Raw genomic sequence first — 19,267 nt, forward strand, 5'->3', positions numbered from 1 at the left:
AATTACTTACAAAAAGGTTTATTGTTTGTGCAAAGAAATTGTTAAATATTTGCAATAATATCATGTTTCGAATTACTCAAAAACAAAAAAAATTACTTAATACATAATTTTTGAGAAAAGAAAGCAAGCTTGTTTTCTTACGTTTATTTAAAAGACATTGTCTCTTTTAGTATGTATTACACAAAAGTTTTGTACATTTACTACAAAGGACATGATCTGTGCTTTCATTTGAAGATGTTTTTTTTATTCATCTGAGCAAATGCTATCACGTACGTCAATGACTTTACGATAAGTAGACGTAGCGGTTTAATTACTACAACTAATTAATTAATGTCTTTGACTCGTTAAATTAAAAAAAATACTGAAGTATCGCCAAAGTTGCTTTTCTGGGTTATATGGTACGGTATTGTCTTCAAATGTTAACCGTAAGTAGGTTTTGTTTCCAATTTTAGCCTTTCGATTTCAAGTAAAAAACAATCCTGTACAACAATTATTTATTTATATGCAAGCATCTCGCAATGTTCCTTCTTAATATGCCGAGACCGTAGATGTTTAGTAACTTTTGCGAGACTTTCTTGGAGTTAAGACTTCTCTTTCGCTCCATGTTGCACTCAACTTGATCTATAGGTTCGTTATACAATTTTATATCCATATTGCAACATTTGAACATAGGTATTATGATTACCTATTCATTGATTTCAAACTGGTATCAGTATTAATAGCCACAAACTAAAATACGTACCCCAATTTTAATTAAACTTACAATTAGAGAGAGATTAACTAGTTGCAATAGATTATTGTATAGGTTCCGAAACGTATACGTAATTTATATAACCCAGAAACACCATTCGCAGTTGTTAATCTTAAAATTGGCTATTTAGGTATATCACTGTTTATTAGACTTCTCCTTTCTTGTTTCTTTCGTGGAAGAAGGGAAATCTTCGAAAGACACCCAGCCATCCGAATGACTGGGTAGTTTCGGATTCCCGAGGAAAGCGTCCTCGGACCTGTGTGTGTGTGTGGTGTGTGTGAGAGAGTGTATGTTCCGCCGTTCTCGATTGCCTGCGGCATTCGTTTATAACAATATTGTTCTAGTATAAAATAACCTTTTTTTGTTTCGTTTTCCTACAAACTTTTTAAAAGGACCTGACAGTAGTTTTTACATAAAATGAGCTTTTTGCCCTTTTTGTCTTTGATTACTTAAAAAAAGAATTTTAAACGAATATTTGCTACAAGTTTTATGGAATAATATAAAAGACTTGTTGTCTCTTCTTCATGTAATCCTTACTGCACTTTTCTCAAGTTAATCGTTATTACTTACAAATGAGTTTAGTGACATTTGAAATTTGCCTTAATTGAATTAATTGTTCGGAGTAATGTAGTGACTCAAAATTAGTTGATCTTTGCTCCATTGGAAGCCATAAAATGGGTGCTAATGCGAACGCGGCCTACTTTTATCAATCTGGCCATGTGCACATGGATCTTCAATACGTTTATATTGGTGTATTATGAATAATCTAATTAGGCAACCTAACCCATTTGATCTGAAATATCTTACGTTTGAACATGCAGATTCACGATTTCGAGAAGTTAAAATCTGTACGGAAAACAGCTGTACATTTATTAAATTTTAAACGCGAAAAGCAATAAGAATTAATAAAGCACGTTTACAAGGGTTCATACCCTAACCTAAAAACTAGTAGAAAACCGAAGTTTATGTACCTTATGGCGTTAATTAATTTAAAAGTTAGAATATGAGATTGGTGGTAAAATTAGGACAACTTAACAATTTATCATCATCATCATAAGGTCATCAGTCCTAAGACTGGTTGGACACATACCTCCACTCTTTCCTATCCTGAGCTAAACTTCGCATTTCCCTAAAACTAGAACAGCTCACATCTTTAACTATTTGCGAAGAGTAATCTAATCTAGGTCTACCTCTACCCCTCCTAACTCCTGTTTCTGCCTCTAATATGTCTCTGACTAGACCTTCATGCCTGAGAAGGTGTCCTACCAACCTATCTCGCCTATTTTTTATTGACTTCCATAGAGTCCTCTGTTCTCCTATTCTTTCCAATACCTCTTCATTTCTAACCTTTTCTACCCACGATATCCTCATCATCCGCCTATAACACCACATTTCGAACGCTTCTAACCTTTTCTTTTCCGCCGCTCCCACTGTCCATGTTTCGCACCCGTACAACGCCGTGCTCCAAACATACACCTTTAACAACCTTTTTCGAATTTCTAAATTAACCGTTCGCGAGCATAGAAGTGACTTCTTTTTATTAAAGGCGACACGACCCTGCGCTATCCTCTGCTTTATATCCCTACTACTCCTTCCATCCTGACTTATCTGACTTCCTAGGTATCTAAAATCAGCCACTTCTTCTAATTTTTCGTCTCCTATCTTTATATTCGCTCTTTCCCTACTTTTTCTTCCCTTGCATACCAGTATTTTAGTTTTACTTTTATTTATTTTCATACAGTACTGATCTGTCAGTACCGCTTCCATTTTATTTAAAGCTATCTCTAGGTCCTCCTTGCTAGATGCTAATACTGCTATATCATCTGCAAATCTAAGCATACTAATCTTTTGCCCTTGCACATCTATCCCTACAGTTGTACTGTCTTTAATGATGTTGATGGCGTCTTCGATGTATAGATTAAAAAGTAGCGATGACAGTGTGCATCTCTGTCTGACTCCCTTCCTAATTTTTACTTCTCTACGTTGCAGCCCTAGTTCTATAAGTGCCTGTTGCTCTTTATACAAACTAAGTATCACTCTTTTATCTTTGTAACTCATCCTATACAAATTCTATGTACGCACTCTTTCTTTTTTCTATCGTTTTCTCTATTGTTACCCGTAAAGCTAGAATGGCCTCTCTCATTCCTCTATTTCTTCTAAACCCAAATTGATCTTCCGCTAATAGTTCTTCCGCCCATTTTTCCATCCTCCTCTGTACAATTCTAGTTAAGATTTTTGACGCATGAGAAGCTAATTGTTCTAAATATCTTGCACCTATCTGCGCCCCTCTTTTTACGTAATGTTACTACCAGGTTACGTTTATAATCCTCTGAGACTTTCCCCGTCTCGTAAATATGACTAACCAGCTTAAACATACGATCTCTAACCTCTTGTCCTGCATGTTTTAGAATTTCCCCCTGTATCCCATCTACACCTGGCGCCTTATTATTCTTTAAATTTTTTAATGCTACATCGAACTCTTCTCTCATTATGGGATAACCAAGCTCATCTATTTCCACAACATAACAATTATTAAAGTTTAAAGTATTTATCTCCTACAATACCGCAACATCGGTATAAAGATTCAAATATTGTTAAATTCTCTGGTCCTAAACTGCTGCTGAGTATCTTCAGGCATGTTTTAATTAAATCTGTTTTGGCACCTTGCGAAACTAATCACTAGCAGACCCAATCTGCATAGGCTCATGCCTACACATATCGGCGCAATATTAAAAGGGCATTCGGCCAATAAATTCCTACAACGTTTGTTCCCTTCACTTCGCTTGAAATTAATTAAACATGGGTAACTAATAACCTACCAGTTTAATTCTAACTCAAGTGGACTTATTTCAAGTGCAAATGGGTAAATAAGACTATTTATAAGTTGAATCTTCCTCATGCACCTTTAATGCTACTAACAAACGGAAATAGTTTACAGTTACATAAATCACTTATCGAATGCGTTCAGAGATTATTTTACACTTGATGTTACCAAAGCATCACCATTATATGATTTTAATTAATATTACCGGCATCGCGTGGCGATGACTTTATTGGAAGATTGATTTGTTTAAGCAGTTAATAAAGACGGATTCGTTTATAAATATTTATTTGTTAATAAAACACATTTGCAAAAGGTTACAACGTAAAATGTTCTGTATTTGCATAAAATACAACAAAATGTTAAAAATTATATTTTATATTCTATTAGTTCTAATACAGACTTTCTTTGTGTTTTTCTTATTTAGTTAGAACCAACTGAAATTCAGAATTGGTTGAAATGTTTTTCTTATCTAATAAAATTCCTTAATTTTTACAATTAGATTTAATGTCAAATAATAATGTGAAAATCTGTTTTCAAGTTTTTACCCGCTATAAACTACCTCAGGTCAATGAGGGAAAATTTGTCGCTGTTGTCACACCCTCGCCGAGAATCGAACTCGGGACCTTAGTGGTGAGAGCATTGGTACGTAAAGCCAAAGGTCTCGGGTTCAATTCCCGGCGAGGGTGAACAAATTTTCCCTCATTGATCTGAGGTAGTTTATAATTGTTCCGTTAGAATTTTTATAATTTATACGACGGGCATTGTCTACATCGTTTCGATGAAATTGATTTGTTTTGATATTGTGGAGGAGACCTGTCATGTTTAATAAGACTTCCGGTGTATGTTACCTTTTTTATTTTAATTTGACGTAAAATTTCAGTAAATTTGTTTTTTAGCGCGTAAATGTCTATCCGTCAGCATTATTATTATCGAAAATGTTGGCAAATTACAACATTTCCATTTGGTTTTGGCACAGGATAAAGAAAATGAGCAGGCTTTGTATGTTTTATAAATTTACAGTTTTTGAAATGGTGACTTTAATACACATTTAATGTATGTTCTGTAATTCGCTGTAATATAATAATAACAATAATCCTAATGCTATAATTGTGCTTATGAATAAGGAGAGGGTGTCAATTTTTAAAAGGAATGTAAAGGAACATATTCTTTTTTATATTAATTTCAAACTATTCGTTTTGAATTTACCCTTACTCACTTATAAGTTTATTCATTTTCATGAAATGAAAATTGCTTAGTAAGTACTTAGTGCATATTGACGTCACGGTGTGAACGTAACTTGCGTTATAAAATTGAGGTATAACGGGTAAACGTGGACTTTTGCCAATTTAATTTTATCCATTCCCGGCATATTAGATACGAGGGTGGATTGATAAGTTTCCGGCCTAACCAAGAGATGACGCCACTAGGCCTACCTTGAGGTGACATTCTATAGTACCATCCTTGGATAGCTTGTAGCTATAGTTTCAGCCCGATCTCCTTGCTAGTGTAGGTTTGACAGCACGCTGAACAAGACGCCTCTGTGGTTTTCGTAAAAATGGAAAAGCAGGAAAATCGTGCTGTCATCAAATACTTTTATTTGAAGGGGTTAACGCCGAAGGAAATTAAAAAAGAGATGGACTCAACACTGGGGACATCCTCCCCGTCATATTCAACCGTTAAGCAGTGGGTTTCCGAGTTTAAAAAGGGTCGTGTGAGCACCTCTGATGGGCCTCGCTCAGGACGCCCCGTTGAGGTCACAACTCCAGATATGATCGAAAAAATTCATCAAATAGTGCTGGGAGACCGCAGATTGAAAGTGCGTGAGATAGCTGAGACCTGTAAGATGTCATATGAACGTGTGCAACATATTTTGCACCAACATTTGCATATGGAAAAGCTCTGTGCAAGATGGGTGCCGCGTTTGCTAACAGTCGACCAAAAATTGATTCGAAAAAACATTTCTACCGCAAATTTGTCATTGTATAAGCGTAATCCAAGCGAATTTTTGCGTCGATTCGTAACCGTTGACGAAACGTGGGTCCACCACTACACTCCTGAAACCAAAGAACAGTCTAAACAGTGGATTGGACCAGGGGAACCAACTCCAAAGAAGGCAAAAACAATTTTTTCGGCGAACAAGGTTATGGCTACTGTTTTTTGGGATGCAAGAGGTATTATATACATTGATTACCTTGCAAAGGGTAATACTATCACTGGTCAATACTACGCAGACTTATTGCAACGTTTGAGCCACGAGGTGAAAATTAAACGACCTCATCTGGCGAAGAAAAAAATCTTGTTTCATCACGATAACGCACCAGCGCACACGTCAATCGTTGCGACGGCTAAAATCAACGATCTAAAGTTTGAATTGATGCCGCACCCTCCTTACTCTCCAGACCTAGCCCCGAGTGACTATTTTCTGTTCCCTAATCTCAAAAAATGGCTTGGCGGTAAGAGATTTGCGGACAATGAAGAAGTAATCGAAGCTGTAAATGGTTATTTTGAGGAGCTTGACGAATCAGTCTATAGAGATGGCATTAATAGACTGGAACACCGCTATGAGAAATGTATCAGCCTTGGAGGAGATTATGTTGAGAAATAAAAAAAAAAAATTTTTAAAAACCTTGTTTTTCTTGGTCAGGCCGGAAACTTATCAATCCACCCTCGTACATAAACTTATGCGTAACCGAAACGTTGGCTAATACGTTCTGATGGTTTAACAAAAACGAAAGTTTCGATGAAATTGTTCATAACATTTGGGATGCATCAGGTGCTACTAGAATGAAAATAATAATATGCGTTTTGCAAATGTAAAATACGTCCGAAAGTGTTGCACATAAAATACTTAGATATCTTAAAAAAGTATTTAAATGCAATATAGAAATAAATATTTTTTAAAAAGTTAAATTTAAGTATCTCAAATAACTCACATCTCTAGTTGCAGCCAGTTAGTGTGGATATTATTTATACTGTCTAGCTGTTATGTATAATATCTACCTAATTTACTCAAAGTGATCAGTGAAACAGAATAACTATTTACAAAATGTCTAGTTATCACTTGAATTAAGTAAAACCACGCAATCATTACAATCAATTCGGTTTATTTTGTGCCTGTCATAACCAGTCCGCTTCTTTAAACATAATTCTTTTCTCATTCCTTTAGAGGTTGAATGTTTAAAATCCTCCTCCTAGAGTTTGAATTTCGAAATATCCTTCCTTGTTCCTTGTATATACCAAAAAGGAAGCATCTGTGCAACATTTCAGTTATTTAGGTCCAAGGGTTTAACCTGGGCTTGGATGAATCAGTTGAGTCAAGACCGAAATAATTTCATATCCTTAACCATATCTCTTAAACTGATATATTAATAGCATAACATCCCTGATTGAGATTGCAGATGTAGATAAAGTTAGGAAGGAATCACAAATATAGTCGAAACTCGTAGTAAAAGAAGGGGGACATTATCCAGTAAAACCGGTAAAAATTGTAAAAATATAATAATATTGTTTGCCAGATTGAGTCAATTAAGGTTGCTCGGGTTTTTAAAGGATATGGATTGTTTTGTTATCCTGTTTAGGCAAGGAAATTAAAAAATAGGATAATTTCCATTATTAGAAAAAATGTCAAATACTTATCATTAACAAGTACCTACAAATAAATTCCCCATATTATTTTATTTTGAAACATCTAACGTCAAAAATATGACGCTCTTTACCCATACGTGGATTAAATATTTAAAAGTCGTGATTGAAGACTTCGGTTGCGGTTTGATGTCTTAATACGGTTTGGGATTTATAAGGAAAAAGTTGTGAAGTTTCTGATGAGTAATCATAGCAATATAATCTATCCGTTTTCATATCAGATAATAAAATTCGCTTATTCTGGTTAAGTCTGAATAATTCAAACAGTAATGGTTTTCGTCGAAAATTCGGCCAAGTGCGACCTCCACTTGACGCATTGAAAATATTCTTTGCTAATGATGTTAGAATGTTATACTAGAAAAGTCCAAATTAAACTAAAATATTTGCATTATTTTTTTTTAGAGGCAAAGTAAATGTTTAAAACTTCGGTATATGGTTTTTTTTCGAAAACTTGTCTTGTTTTTCTTGGAAATGGCTTAAAAGGATAAATTATGAAAGACGTATATGAAAAATTTGAGGGTAAGGTGTTTTAAATATGTTTTTTTGTAAATAAATACCTAACTTTCGTGGGTTTAGTGGACAGTGGTCGTACATTCGTAAAACTATGACATAAACTGATCTATTTGGAGTCTCACCTATAAAAGTAAGGATTAGAATAGCTTCCCAGGAGGAAAGAGAAAACTTCTGCACCCCGTAACCTAACCTACCTCTAAATTATGTTTATGTTTTGCTATGTTAATTTGTGTTAGGTTATGGTGGGTAAAAATTCTCCGTCCCAACGGGGACTGTTGCTATACCATAGCCATAGTAATACTCCAAAAAATTACTCAAACTAGCAGACAGTAGCGTATTGCGTAGTGCAACATTCAAAAGCTTTTTGTTTATTATCTATTTACATAGAACATAGAACAGAATAGAAATCTACTGTATTCTTTATATCTTAAAATAGGGACGCAACATTTTAAAAGATTTTGGACGATAATCTAAATTAATACGCCGCTGCTCGAAGGGGTTACATACCTATAAACTATTTATTTACAAATAAAGCTTGTTTAAAACACCTTCTCTCAGATTTATTCATAAGAGAAGTTAAGTTTTCCAAAAATCCGTGCTACAAAAGTTTTACAAAACATTCTATCTTTTCTATAAATATTTACGTATTTCGGTAGTTTCGGAAATAAAAGGTGGAATGAACATATGGTTTTGATATATTTGGCACTTCTGGAAATATGTTTCTGGCATTTAAAGAAAAAAACGTGTTTTTGATCTTCTCCTAACGATATATTTTTATGTTAAAAAAATAGGTTGTATGCCCTCTAGTCCAAATATTGTTCAATTATAATACTAGATATCCTACTCTAACAATAATCGTATTTGTTCCCGTGCGTTTGTATTAACCTGTGCTTGATGATTTTAAATTAATTTTTAGTAGAATTGCAGAGTGCAAGCAGTGGTAAATTTTAAAAAATTTTTCTGTCTATAGAATATTACAAACTTTTACAGTTTCGGTAAAATTTGGATATTAAATAACGAAGTGTGCGGAAATTTGCTCAGAATGGTGTTATTAATTTTATTTGTTAATGTAGTAAATTTCGATACCAATTTTATTGTGTGTGACATCAACGATTTTGTCAACCAATTTTTACCATTAGTTTTCCGCATGTGACGCGTATTTTAAGACCGGTGAAATTTATGAATGACTAGTAAGATTTATTTGAACATGAAAACTATAAATCTGTTTTTTGGTGGTAGACCAACAGGAAACATGACTGTAAACGTGTTTTAGGGGTCTATTATTTACGGTGTGCTCAGCCAACAAATTTAATTGTACGAAATTGATTTAGTTATTTCAAGAAATTATATTTAGAATAATTTACTCATCTTTGGTGAATTAATTTCCTGGATTCTGTAGGACAATTTAGAACGATGGATATACGAAGTACGATCAAAAAATACTAACAAATAAAAATTAAATTCTCCTTCAAATTACTCTCCTTGACCGGCAATGCACTCGAAATCATTTATGGAAGGCTTCTTCCAAATTGATCTTCACCTGCCGTCTAAATAAGAAGAAATGGCGTCAAAACACATTTCCTTTTCATTTTGGGAATAGTCAGAAGTCACATGATACTAAATCGGGAGAGCAAAGCGAATGTGAACAGATAGGAACTGACCATTTTCCCTGTTCATTGCAGTAAGCCCTTACACTGTTCAGAGTTCTGTTGTTCCCCTTGGACGAACCATTTTTACCATTTTATACATTTTTTGGTCTATTTTTGAGGCCCACGAATATGACAACCTCAGCTTCAGTTAACTTTTAAATTTTAGTGTAGTCGTTTGAAAACGTTTTTAAAATTGGTCCATCAATCAGTTTAAAATTTGCAGGTTTTCGAACCCATTGAAGGTGTAAGTTTAATTTTCTCGCATTTCGACGAGAAGAAAATCAAATTTGATGAATGATTTACGAGCCTTGATTACTCACTTTTACGGCTGTTTTTACCGCCTTGCTAGCTTGCTTAATTAAAACGTTGGCGTGAGGTGTTGCCTCGTTAGTTAGTGTTAGGCTTTCGTTCAGTTTGAACATCAAACAAATTACGTGAATTATTATTTGGTTGTTTGTTGTCGTTCTACATTTTTATTAGAATTGGCGCCGACATTTTACAAAACACTATCTGTCATTCACTTCAAGAAAGAGAGCTAAGGTTTCAATTAAGGTTGCCACCTTTTCAGGCTTTACATAAAGTATTTCTCGACTAAAAGGTTGAAAAAAAAGTACTCGGCATAAAAATAAAATATTTTATTTTTTGTTTTTAAAAACATATTTTTTGTTACACCTAGCAGCTAGTAACAAATTGCTGTCTTTCTTAAATACATTAATAGCCTCTAAACATGGCAAACAAAGATTTAAGTAAACTAAATGTTCATTTTTAATTAGTTTTAATGAAGCTTTATTCCTATCGTCCCGCCACTTTGCGTTCATAACAGAGAAGACTCTTTCTGTAAATGCTGAAGTGGCCGGAACGAACAGCAAAAGTGACACTACCTTGAACAGATTTGAGAAATCAGGTTGTTCCGTAAATATGGCTTACTATTTTTTCTGTACAATATTATTGATTTAAAAATACTCTGAATTTCGAATAATCGCTTACAAAATTACGATGTTTACTTAAGGCCTTAAATAAAATGTTTTTACGTACTTTATGTGTCTTGTAAAGTATAACGTACGCACAGTCGAAATAGAGTACAATACTTTATAATAAAGTACGGGTGGCAACCCTAGTCTCAATCCAAATAGTCGCGCGGTAGACAGGATTGAAAAATTGAATTGACGAAGCTGTAAAATACAGTATTTTCATAATAAAAAAATTATTATTAATTAATTATCATTATTTCTTCCTTTTTAATTGTAATATATTTTACACATGCCGAATTATTTAGAATTGATTTCTGCGTAACTTAACAAAATCTACATCGGGAAAGTTCTCTTCTAGAGTAGGTTTGTAATCAACAAAAAACCTTTCATCTTTATCAGCTCTCATTTTTGCATATTAATATATTTTGTTAACTTGTTTTGGCTGTATTTCATTCTTTGCTAGATAGGTTTAATGAAATATTTGAGATACTACATTGCTTCAAATTAAATTAATGAAATAAACGTATAATTATGTAACCTTTTCACAAAACTTAATTGCCACCTTAACAATTTTTATCTTCGTATACAGTTGCTTTTTGAACTTCATTTGAAACTTATATACAGCGAAAGCAATTGTCAAGGAGTCTAATAAATTGTTATAAAAAGTTTATTTATTACTAATTTGGTTTACGTGCCTATTAAATAAAAGACCCTTGTAAAACATTTTGAAATACTGCAGTTGGCATCAAATATCAGTAGATGGCAATATATTGTCAATACCTTGTTATTAAATCCTTTGTTTTTCTTTAGATAGAAGTGCTTGCACTATTAAAAAAGTTTAACTTTTCGTATAGATACATACGATCCCCAAAACCTTTCACATAAAGTTAACAGTAATTTATTTGTTACATTATTAAATTAATATAATTTTCAAATGTTTTTAATGGAATGCTTTAATGAAACGCAAAATTGCTTTTTTTATATACGTAGAAAAGTACCTTTGTGTGTTTCTTTTAGGTTTCTATACCTTTTTATTTTTATCTTAATATCCTAGATATTGAAAATTGGAGACTCCTAGTTTTTTAATCAAACATGCAAACTTTCAAGTGTTTGTCAATAATATTCGTACATTACACTTTTATTCGGCTTCCTGGATGTTTTTGAAAAAGACATGAAATTTGTAGATTTGTAGAAAATTTAATTCGAATGTATAAAAAGGTATTCACAATTGATCATTTTCAAGTTCAATGTGACTGAATACGAACAATATGTTTTTTGTTCTCTCAGTTGGATAAATAAAATACGTTTTAATTAAAAAAGCACAACATGCAATTTTGTTTGTTTAAATTTTTTACTTCACGTTTGTTTCCGCTTATCTTTTTTGTGATTCGACATCCTTTACGAAAATTTCCCTTACGTCACATCGGTTTCTGTTATAGTACAGAATAATAACAATTCGTTCATGCCATGATTTGAAGATAGTAAAGGAACCACTAAAAATAGAACATCAAAGAAAAAGGCTGATCGTCCAGGAGCTACGGTGATTTTCTTAACGTTTTCAAAGGAAATATAGACGGTTTTGAAGTTGGCATATCACGTCATTAAAGCCCATAAAATTGGACTTGATTGTAAAGGTTTACATATTTCAGTAAAAAAAATTGTCTTTCTATTAGTACCCCCACGAACCAAAATTAATGTTTTAATTTGGACTATTCTTATTTATAATTTTGTTTGAGAAAAGTCCACATTTAAATGTGTAAGTAATTAATAAATTAAAACAAAAATTGTTATTTTGATCTGAAATTGAAAAATTTGGGTGATTTTTTTTAACATTTATACAGGAAAAAAGATGAAAATGCATATTTTAATGAAATTATTGATTTCCATTGCTTATATTATATTTTTTCAAGTGAAATTTATATTTTAAAATCAACGACATTTATATTTTAAAATATTTTGAAAATGTATATCTCTTTATCTGTTCTCATTATGGATTTTTTAAAAGGATAATAAAATCTTTATCCTTTATTTTATTACACCAGGAAGGTATACTAAGCGTAGCTTAACAGTTATGTGTGTTGCCTAACTGGAAGCCTACAATTTGAAATAAATAGCGTTTTACGCTCATAGAGATAATTAATTCTTTTATCTCTATGTTTACGGCGTCCAAACAATTTGAAACATTTTCGCATTTTTGAGTTAGAAAATGTATTAGGTAAGTTCTTAAAACATTTTTTAACATGCAATATCTACTATCAAATTAAATGGGCTTTTACTTCATAATGATATAGGAAATTTAGTAATAAGATTCTAACAAACGCCATTTTGCAAAACAAATATTTGTTTGCAATTCCAAAATTAAAAAAAGTTAATATCCAGTGGTTAAAAAGGATTCCTTTTACATTCTTAACAACTTTTAATTACTTTACTGGGAATAATTTGTAAAAATAATGAATGAGGAACATATGTATTGTGGCAATAAATGTAATTAACTCGTTTTTTGTTTCTTTAATGAATATTCTCATAAACTTATATTTTTAAAGCAAAGAAAAATTATGTGCAAATATTGAAGTCAATATGACCTTCGAGGGTTTACATTTGTTTTGTTTTTTTTAAATTTACTTTTCTGTTTATATATCCTTACATACAACTGAATATTTCATTTTGTTACAGAAAGAACTGCACCACTTGCAAATGTACGAGGGATTCTCACGAAGTGGTAGTGGAGCACGGGGCCAAAACTCGACTTGGATTACTCGGCAGCATTGCTGATAGTTTGGAGCCTAGAACCTTAGGTTTTGCATTTGTTCCTCCAGGACTTACATCAGCCAGACAGGTAAGGCAATTAATAAAACGTCATTTACTTTCGTATTTTATATACTACCTATAAATTCTAAAAGTTGACTCTTGTCGAATGTTTATTTAGTGTTTCTTTGCAGATCGAACAATTCTATTCGACTCTGCCATCATATGATGTGCCACGATTAGGAACTAAGGGAGAAGTATCGAGAAGCATGCGACTGGTTCGCCAACTTCCCAGACAGGACCTGTCTTTATCCGCATGTAAATTCATCGAACCAGAAAACAAGGACAGTTATCAGGTAACTTTTTGTGTTTGTAAATATGAGAATCTCTGCCCTGTTTCACGCTATTTGTAGTCCTTAAGTCTCAAAGGACTATTCCAACCCATCGTTGTACATTAGGGACTGATGAGAGCCAAAAGATAAAGAAATAAGAAATTTATTTTAAATTTTTATTATGAGTCTTCGTTTCTTCCTTCCAGGATTTTATTACTACATGAAGTAAAATAGCCCTTGGTGTGGGGATCGATTGTACAGACTATCAGTTTTAGTACTATCACTGTCTAAAATATTGAAAAGCAAGGGTGGGAGGAGTTGTAGTCTGTAAGGATTGGGGATAATCATTTGAAGTTTTATTATGAGTCCCTGTTCCTTCTTTTCAGAATTTTATTACAACGAAATAAAATAGCCCTTAGTGTGGGGATCAGTTTTAGTAGTATCACTGTCTAAAATGTTTAAAAGCAAGGGAGGGGTCGTAGTCCATAAGGATTGGGGATAATAATTTGAAATTTTACTAGGAGTTCTCGTTTATTCCTTTCAGGATTTTATTACTGTAGGATGTAAAATAGCCCTTGGTGTGGGGATCAGTTTTAGTACTATCACTGTCTAAAATATTTAAAAGCAATGGAGAGTTCGTAGTCCTTAAGGATTGGGCATTATCATTTGAAATTTTAATAGGAGTTCTCGTATATTCCTTTCAGGATTTTATTATTGTACAAAGTAAAATAACCCTTGGTGTGGGAATCGATTGTACAATCTATCAGTTTCAGTACTATCACTGTCTAAAATATCGAAAAACAAGGGCGGTGGGAGTTGTAGTCCACAAGGACTGGGGAAAATCATTTGAAGTTTTATTATGAGTTCATCTTTCTTCCTTTCAGAATTTTATTACTACACGAAATTAAATAGCCCTTGGGTGGGGATCAGTTTTGGCACTATCACTGTCTAAAATATTTAAAAGCAAGGAAGGAGTCATAATCCATAAGGATTGGGGTTAATCCTTTGAAATTTTACTAGGAGTCTTCGTTTATTCCTTTCAGGATTTTATTACTGCACGGAACGAAATAGCCCTCGATGTGGGGATCGGTCGTGCCGCCCCTCTTGCCAGCACATGCGCAGGTTGTTCGAAATCCATTCCAACTCAACAGGCATGCGTGGCAGCGCCTCGTCAGGGTAACTTACTTTACCACCCTGCCTGTTTTCGATGTACCAAATGTGACGATCTCCTCGTTGACCTCGCCTATTGCGTTAAGGACAATCAAATTTTCTGTGAAAGACATTACGCCGAAACACTCAAACCACGATGCGCGTCTTGCGATGAGGTAAGTAATCACCTATACCTGTACATTTTTTGTTTTAAGGAGGTGTAATTTAGTAGTTTGGCAAAGGTGTCTTCAAATTTTTCCTATGTAACATTATGAGTTATTTCAAAAGGGGTTCTAGAGGTTACAATGAAAAAGTTACAGTTCATTATAAACAAATATTACAGTGGATTTCATTTATTACGACATTGGTTATAGCGACCATTTTGCTATAGCGACATTAAATATTGAATTTAAAGCATACTTTAGTACAAAATTCATGCGGCTATAGCGACTTCGGATGTAAGGCCGAATTCTGGTATAGCGACTATTTTTAATGAATCATTAATAGTCCTATGTGGATATAACGACCCGAGTCGACCTCCAAAGATACAAAGAGCTTTCTTATCTTTTGTTTACATCCACACAGGTTAGTAAAGGTGACTTTTACCGTTTGTTTAAGTTCGGTTACAAAGTGATATTCCGAGTAACAACTGCAATAAACATTTGAATAAGTATAACCACTAGGTGTACATTTACTGTTAAAAAAAAGGCAGAAATCATTTCAAAATTGAAAAATGGTGCAAACTATACATACGTGGTTGCATCTCTTTATCTTTGTCTGTAACGACTTCCGGATATAATGACGAAATTATAGTGGTCCCTTCGTCGTCATTATACCCGAAATTCACTGTATATTGGTACTATGATGACAAATTTCTGAAAAGTTCGAAAACAAACATGCAATTTGTAGTACACATAATTAATTATTAACAATAATCGTTTTGTGTGAATTAGAAGAAATTTGAACAAAACTTTCTACTATTTTCGCAAGGTAATGACGAATTCTTGATTTTTAACTGGCATTCTTAAAATTTATTAACAATAATAATTGTAATCGATTAATGTTTCAATCAGTTATTTTATGTTTTACAAATTTAATTAATTGGAGGGTTTAGTTTTTAAAAATTCCTGTAGCACAGGTACGTCGATGATATAGTAATGTATCAGGACATCGAAAGGTAGGTGGTAAATATTTTTAGTGTTGAACTTGTTGTAATTTTTATTTGAATCGTTTTCAAAAATAATTTGTTGAAAATCATTCGTAAAATAAATCTCTTTGATTTTCTAAAGTAAGAAAGATAATGTTTTTAATAGCGTCTGCTGATATTCGCGTAATTTTCCACCTGAACCTCCGTTTTCCTTATAAAGAGGCTCAAACACTCACGCTATGCTTTTTGGAAGAAGCGATGACGCAATCTGCATACAATTCATCAGTCACATTTGCGGTTTTTTACTTTTTTAATAGATCGGACTCCTTCTATTCACACGCTACTATAAAATCGTTTATTTTAGGATGCCAAGTAAAAAATCCTTGGTGAATAAATTATTGCTTTATCGAGTTATACTTAGCGGCGCTTCATGAACCAGTGTCGCACCGTTGGTACTTAAGGACATAAAATGTTGATAAAAAAGCGTTTTCTGGACCCTTGGAAAGTTTGAAATTTGCATTTCATTCAAAAATGCTTCGTAATGTAAATTGCAGGACATCTCTAATTTTTTTTTTACCATTTTTCATAACCCGACTATGCAATTTACGTTTATTTCGAGTCACCCCAGCACTCCGGTCAGATATATTTAAGGTCCGGAAGTAAATCTAGGTGCACGGTCACGTGGCGATCTGGTTAATTCGGGAGGACCTTTTCCTGGAGAACATCGCAACTTGCTGTCGAAGACGCTTAGTCATCGGCGCCTTTTTTAAGTGTTAAGTGCCATTTACGAAGTAATAGTTGCCAGACAAAAATTAACGTATCTGTCTTTATCATGACTGACGTAAGTTGATCAAGTTTTCTTTTTATTTTCTAAATAGTAAAATAACGAGTAGAGCTTTAATTCAAAAACAGTTTTAATACTAACCAAAAAACGTTATTTTCTACGCCATTCCTTTTGTAATTTATCTACTTCGTGGAACCTTGTAGACATTTCACAGGTAACTTTAAAACTATTTTGTGTACAAGTACTAGTTTAGCGTTATATGTAGTAGGTGATTTTACCGAATATTTTGTCATATTTTTTCGCGCACTTGAGTATGTATCTATTAGTACTTAATTTTCGCCTTTTTTACGTGAGCGTTGGTGTTAACAACAGTCCTTAATTAAATTTTAGTATCATTAGCCGTTATTGAATACATTTTTTGAACTGTACTTTTTCAGTTAGTATTTTAAACAGGTACTGAATGAGTCGCTGTTGCGATATGTTACCATAAACTTATTTATTTGTAAAAAGACTATTCCCAACATGTATAATACATTGTACACGTTTTGAAGTTATTGAATTTCACTTTCTATAGGTAGATTGGATGAAGTCCAAACACCCTCACTTTCACTTCCTACGTTGACTAAGTTTATCAATAGATTGAAATACGATATTTTGGTTACATCGTAGATTAGTAAAAGGTAGAAATTTTTTGATAAATTCAATGCTATTAAATTCAAAACTATATTTCCTTTTCCTACCTTTCTAGGACTTCATATTGCTAGCGATATAAATGTTATTGTATAGCAACAGCAGATCCGCTGATAAAAAATAATTGTACGACAAGAATAACTTTCCCTATATATAAATAATTCTTAGACTCGCTGACAAATTATCACATAAGCATAATCCTACTTTAAATGACTCTGAGGGCTGAGGTACAAAAAATTATTGTGGAACAAGAAAAACTTCCACTGCAAAATAATAATCCAATATTGAGGAGTTTTAACACCCTATAAATAACCCCTAGGACCCATTGAAAAATGATCTCGTAAGCATAATCCTACTTTAAATGACTCTTAGGGCTGAAGTACAAAAAATTATTGTGGAACAAGAAAAACTTCCACTGCAAAATAATAATCCAATATTGAGGAGTTTTAACACCCTATAAATATCCCCTAGTCTCATTGAAAAATTATCTCGTAAGCATAATCCTATTTTAAATGACTAAATAATTTGATATTGAGGGGGAAATTAAACAATTTAAGAAAAAAGATTCAACGTAAGTTGAATTTAAGAAACTAGGTGTTGACAGGTACTTCGGTTTACAACCCCTCTTCATGTTTTCATATTCACACAGTTAAATTAGGTATCCATAAGCAATATTAAATTATGTATTTATATTATGGACTAATCTAATCGTTAGAGGGGTCGGGGTGGTCCAGAAAAAGTTGGGAACTTCTGATGTAAGATACGGATGCGAATTTTGAATATCTATCTTGTTAGGCATCACTATTTTATTGAAAGCCAGTAGCTGGTTCATTAAATTAAATAGATTTAAATTGTTTTTAAACTTTTTTCCACGTTTACGGATTAGTTCATAACAGTTGTTGACTCACGCCCAACTGTTCGAATGTATGTATTTATATTTTTGTGTCGAACGTCTTTTTATATCGTCATATTGTTTGAATGAACCTAAAAATACAAAAGCGTCGCACGGTTTTGTAATTCTGTTTAGAAGTTCACGGTCCATACGTCAAAACTGGACCACAACGACGTCCATTCCATCGGACTCCTCATCATAAATGACAAATACAGTATATCCGTTACAGCACCTGTTTACGTACATACAACCAAAATTTTCCGATGTAAATATTGTATAACGTGGACGAACAACCCACACGTAATTTTCATTTAAATCCGACTAATAGTTTAGTGCCGTGTGACACTATTATTGAAAATTTATGACGTAGCACCGTGTGCAATATGAGAAACTTTAGTCAAAAAAAATTTTTTTGCTAAAGCAGTAGACATTTTGTAAAATGACTACAACAACTTTAAACAGAATGATAAGATTGTGTAGGAAGGTTGAGGCTGTTAGCTGTTGGTTGTTTATTTTTCTCTGTAGGGGCTGTACTTAAATTACGTAAATTAAAATTCATCAATTTTTGACTGCTCCCCTGTACTTAGCGCATGCATTCTACAAAATGGTTTTTAATTTTCAAGTAATTCAGTTTTGTATAAATTCTGAAATTGTTACGTAACTTAAAAGTTGACCGGCTACCACCTTCATCCCCCACGTAATAGGTCGTCTGGCTGATCTCCTCTACCCCCTATTTTGCACTACGTAGTCTATGTGCGATGCTTTGTACATAGGCCAATCAGGAATATCTATCAAAACGAGAATTAAAGAACATCATTGTTTAATAGATAAATGTAAAAAGGTTAGAAGCCTTCGAAGTGTGGTGTTATAGGCGAATGATGAGGATAACGCGGGTAGAAAAGGTTAGAAATGAAGAGGTATGAGAAAGAATAGGAGAACAGAGGACTCTACGGAAGTCAATAAAAAATAGGCAAGATAGGTTGGTAGGACACCTTCTCAGACATGAAGGTCTAGTCAGAGACATATTAGAGGCGGAAACAGGAGTTAGGAGGGGTAGAGGCAGACCTAGATTAGATTACTGTTCGCAAATAGTTAAGGATGTGGGTTGTTCTAGTTTTAGGGAAATGCGAAGTTTAGCTCAGAATAGGAAAGAGTGGAGGTACGTGTCCAATCAGTCT

General features: G+C 33.3%; 1 protein-coding gene across 1 annotated transcript in view; it reads left to right on the forward strand.

The window, feature by feature from the left end:
• The window catches only part of LOC108732956 (LIM and senescent cell antigen-like-containing domain protein 1), a 67,386-nt gene that overhangs the window by 2,564 nt on the left and 45,555 nt on the right, over positions 1-19,267 (forward strand). Inside the window, exons 2-4 of the mRNA XM_025979937.1 lie at positions 13,024-13,186; positions 13,290-13,451; positions 14,471-14,752. Coding sequence (XP_025835722.1) covers positions 13,024-13,186; positions 13,290-13,451; positions 14,471-14,752 — 607 coding nt within the window. The remainder of the gene's footprint in view (positions 1-13,023; positions 13,187-13,289; positions 13,452-14,470; positions 14,753-19,267) is intronic.

This window comes from Agrilus planipennis, unplaced genomic scaffold, assembly GCF_000699045.2.
Source record: "Agrilus planipennis isolate EAB-ADULT unplaced genomic scaffold, Apla_2.0 scaffold22, whole genome shotgun sequence".
In the NCBI taxonomy this organism is placed as follows: domain Eukaryota; kingdom Metazoa; phylum Arthropoda; class Insecta; order Coleoptera; family Buprestidae; genus Agrilus; species Agrilus planipennis.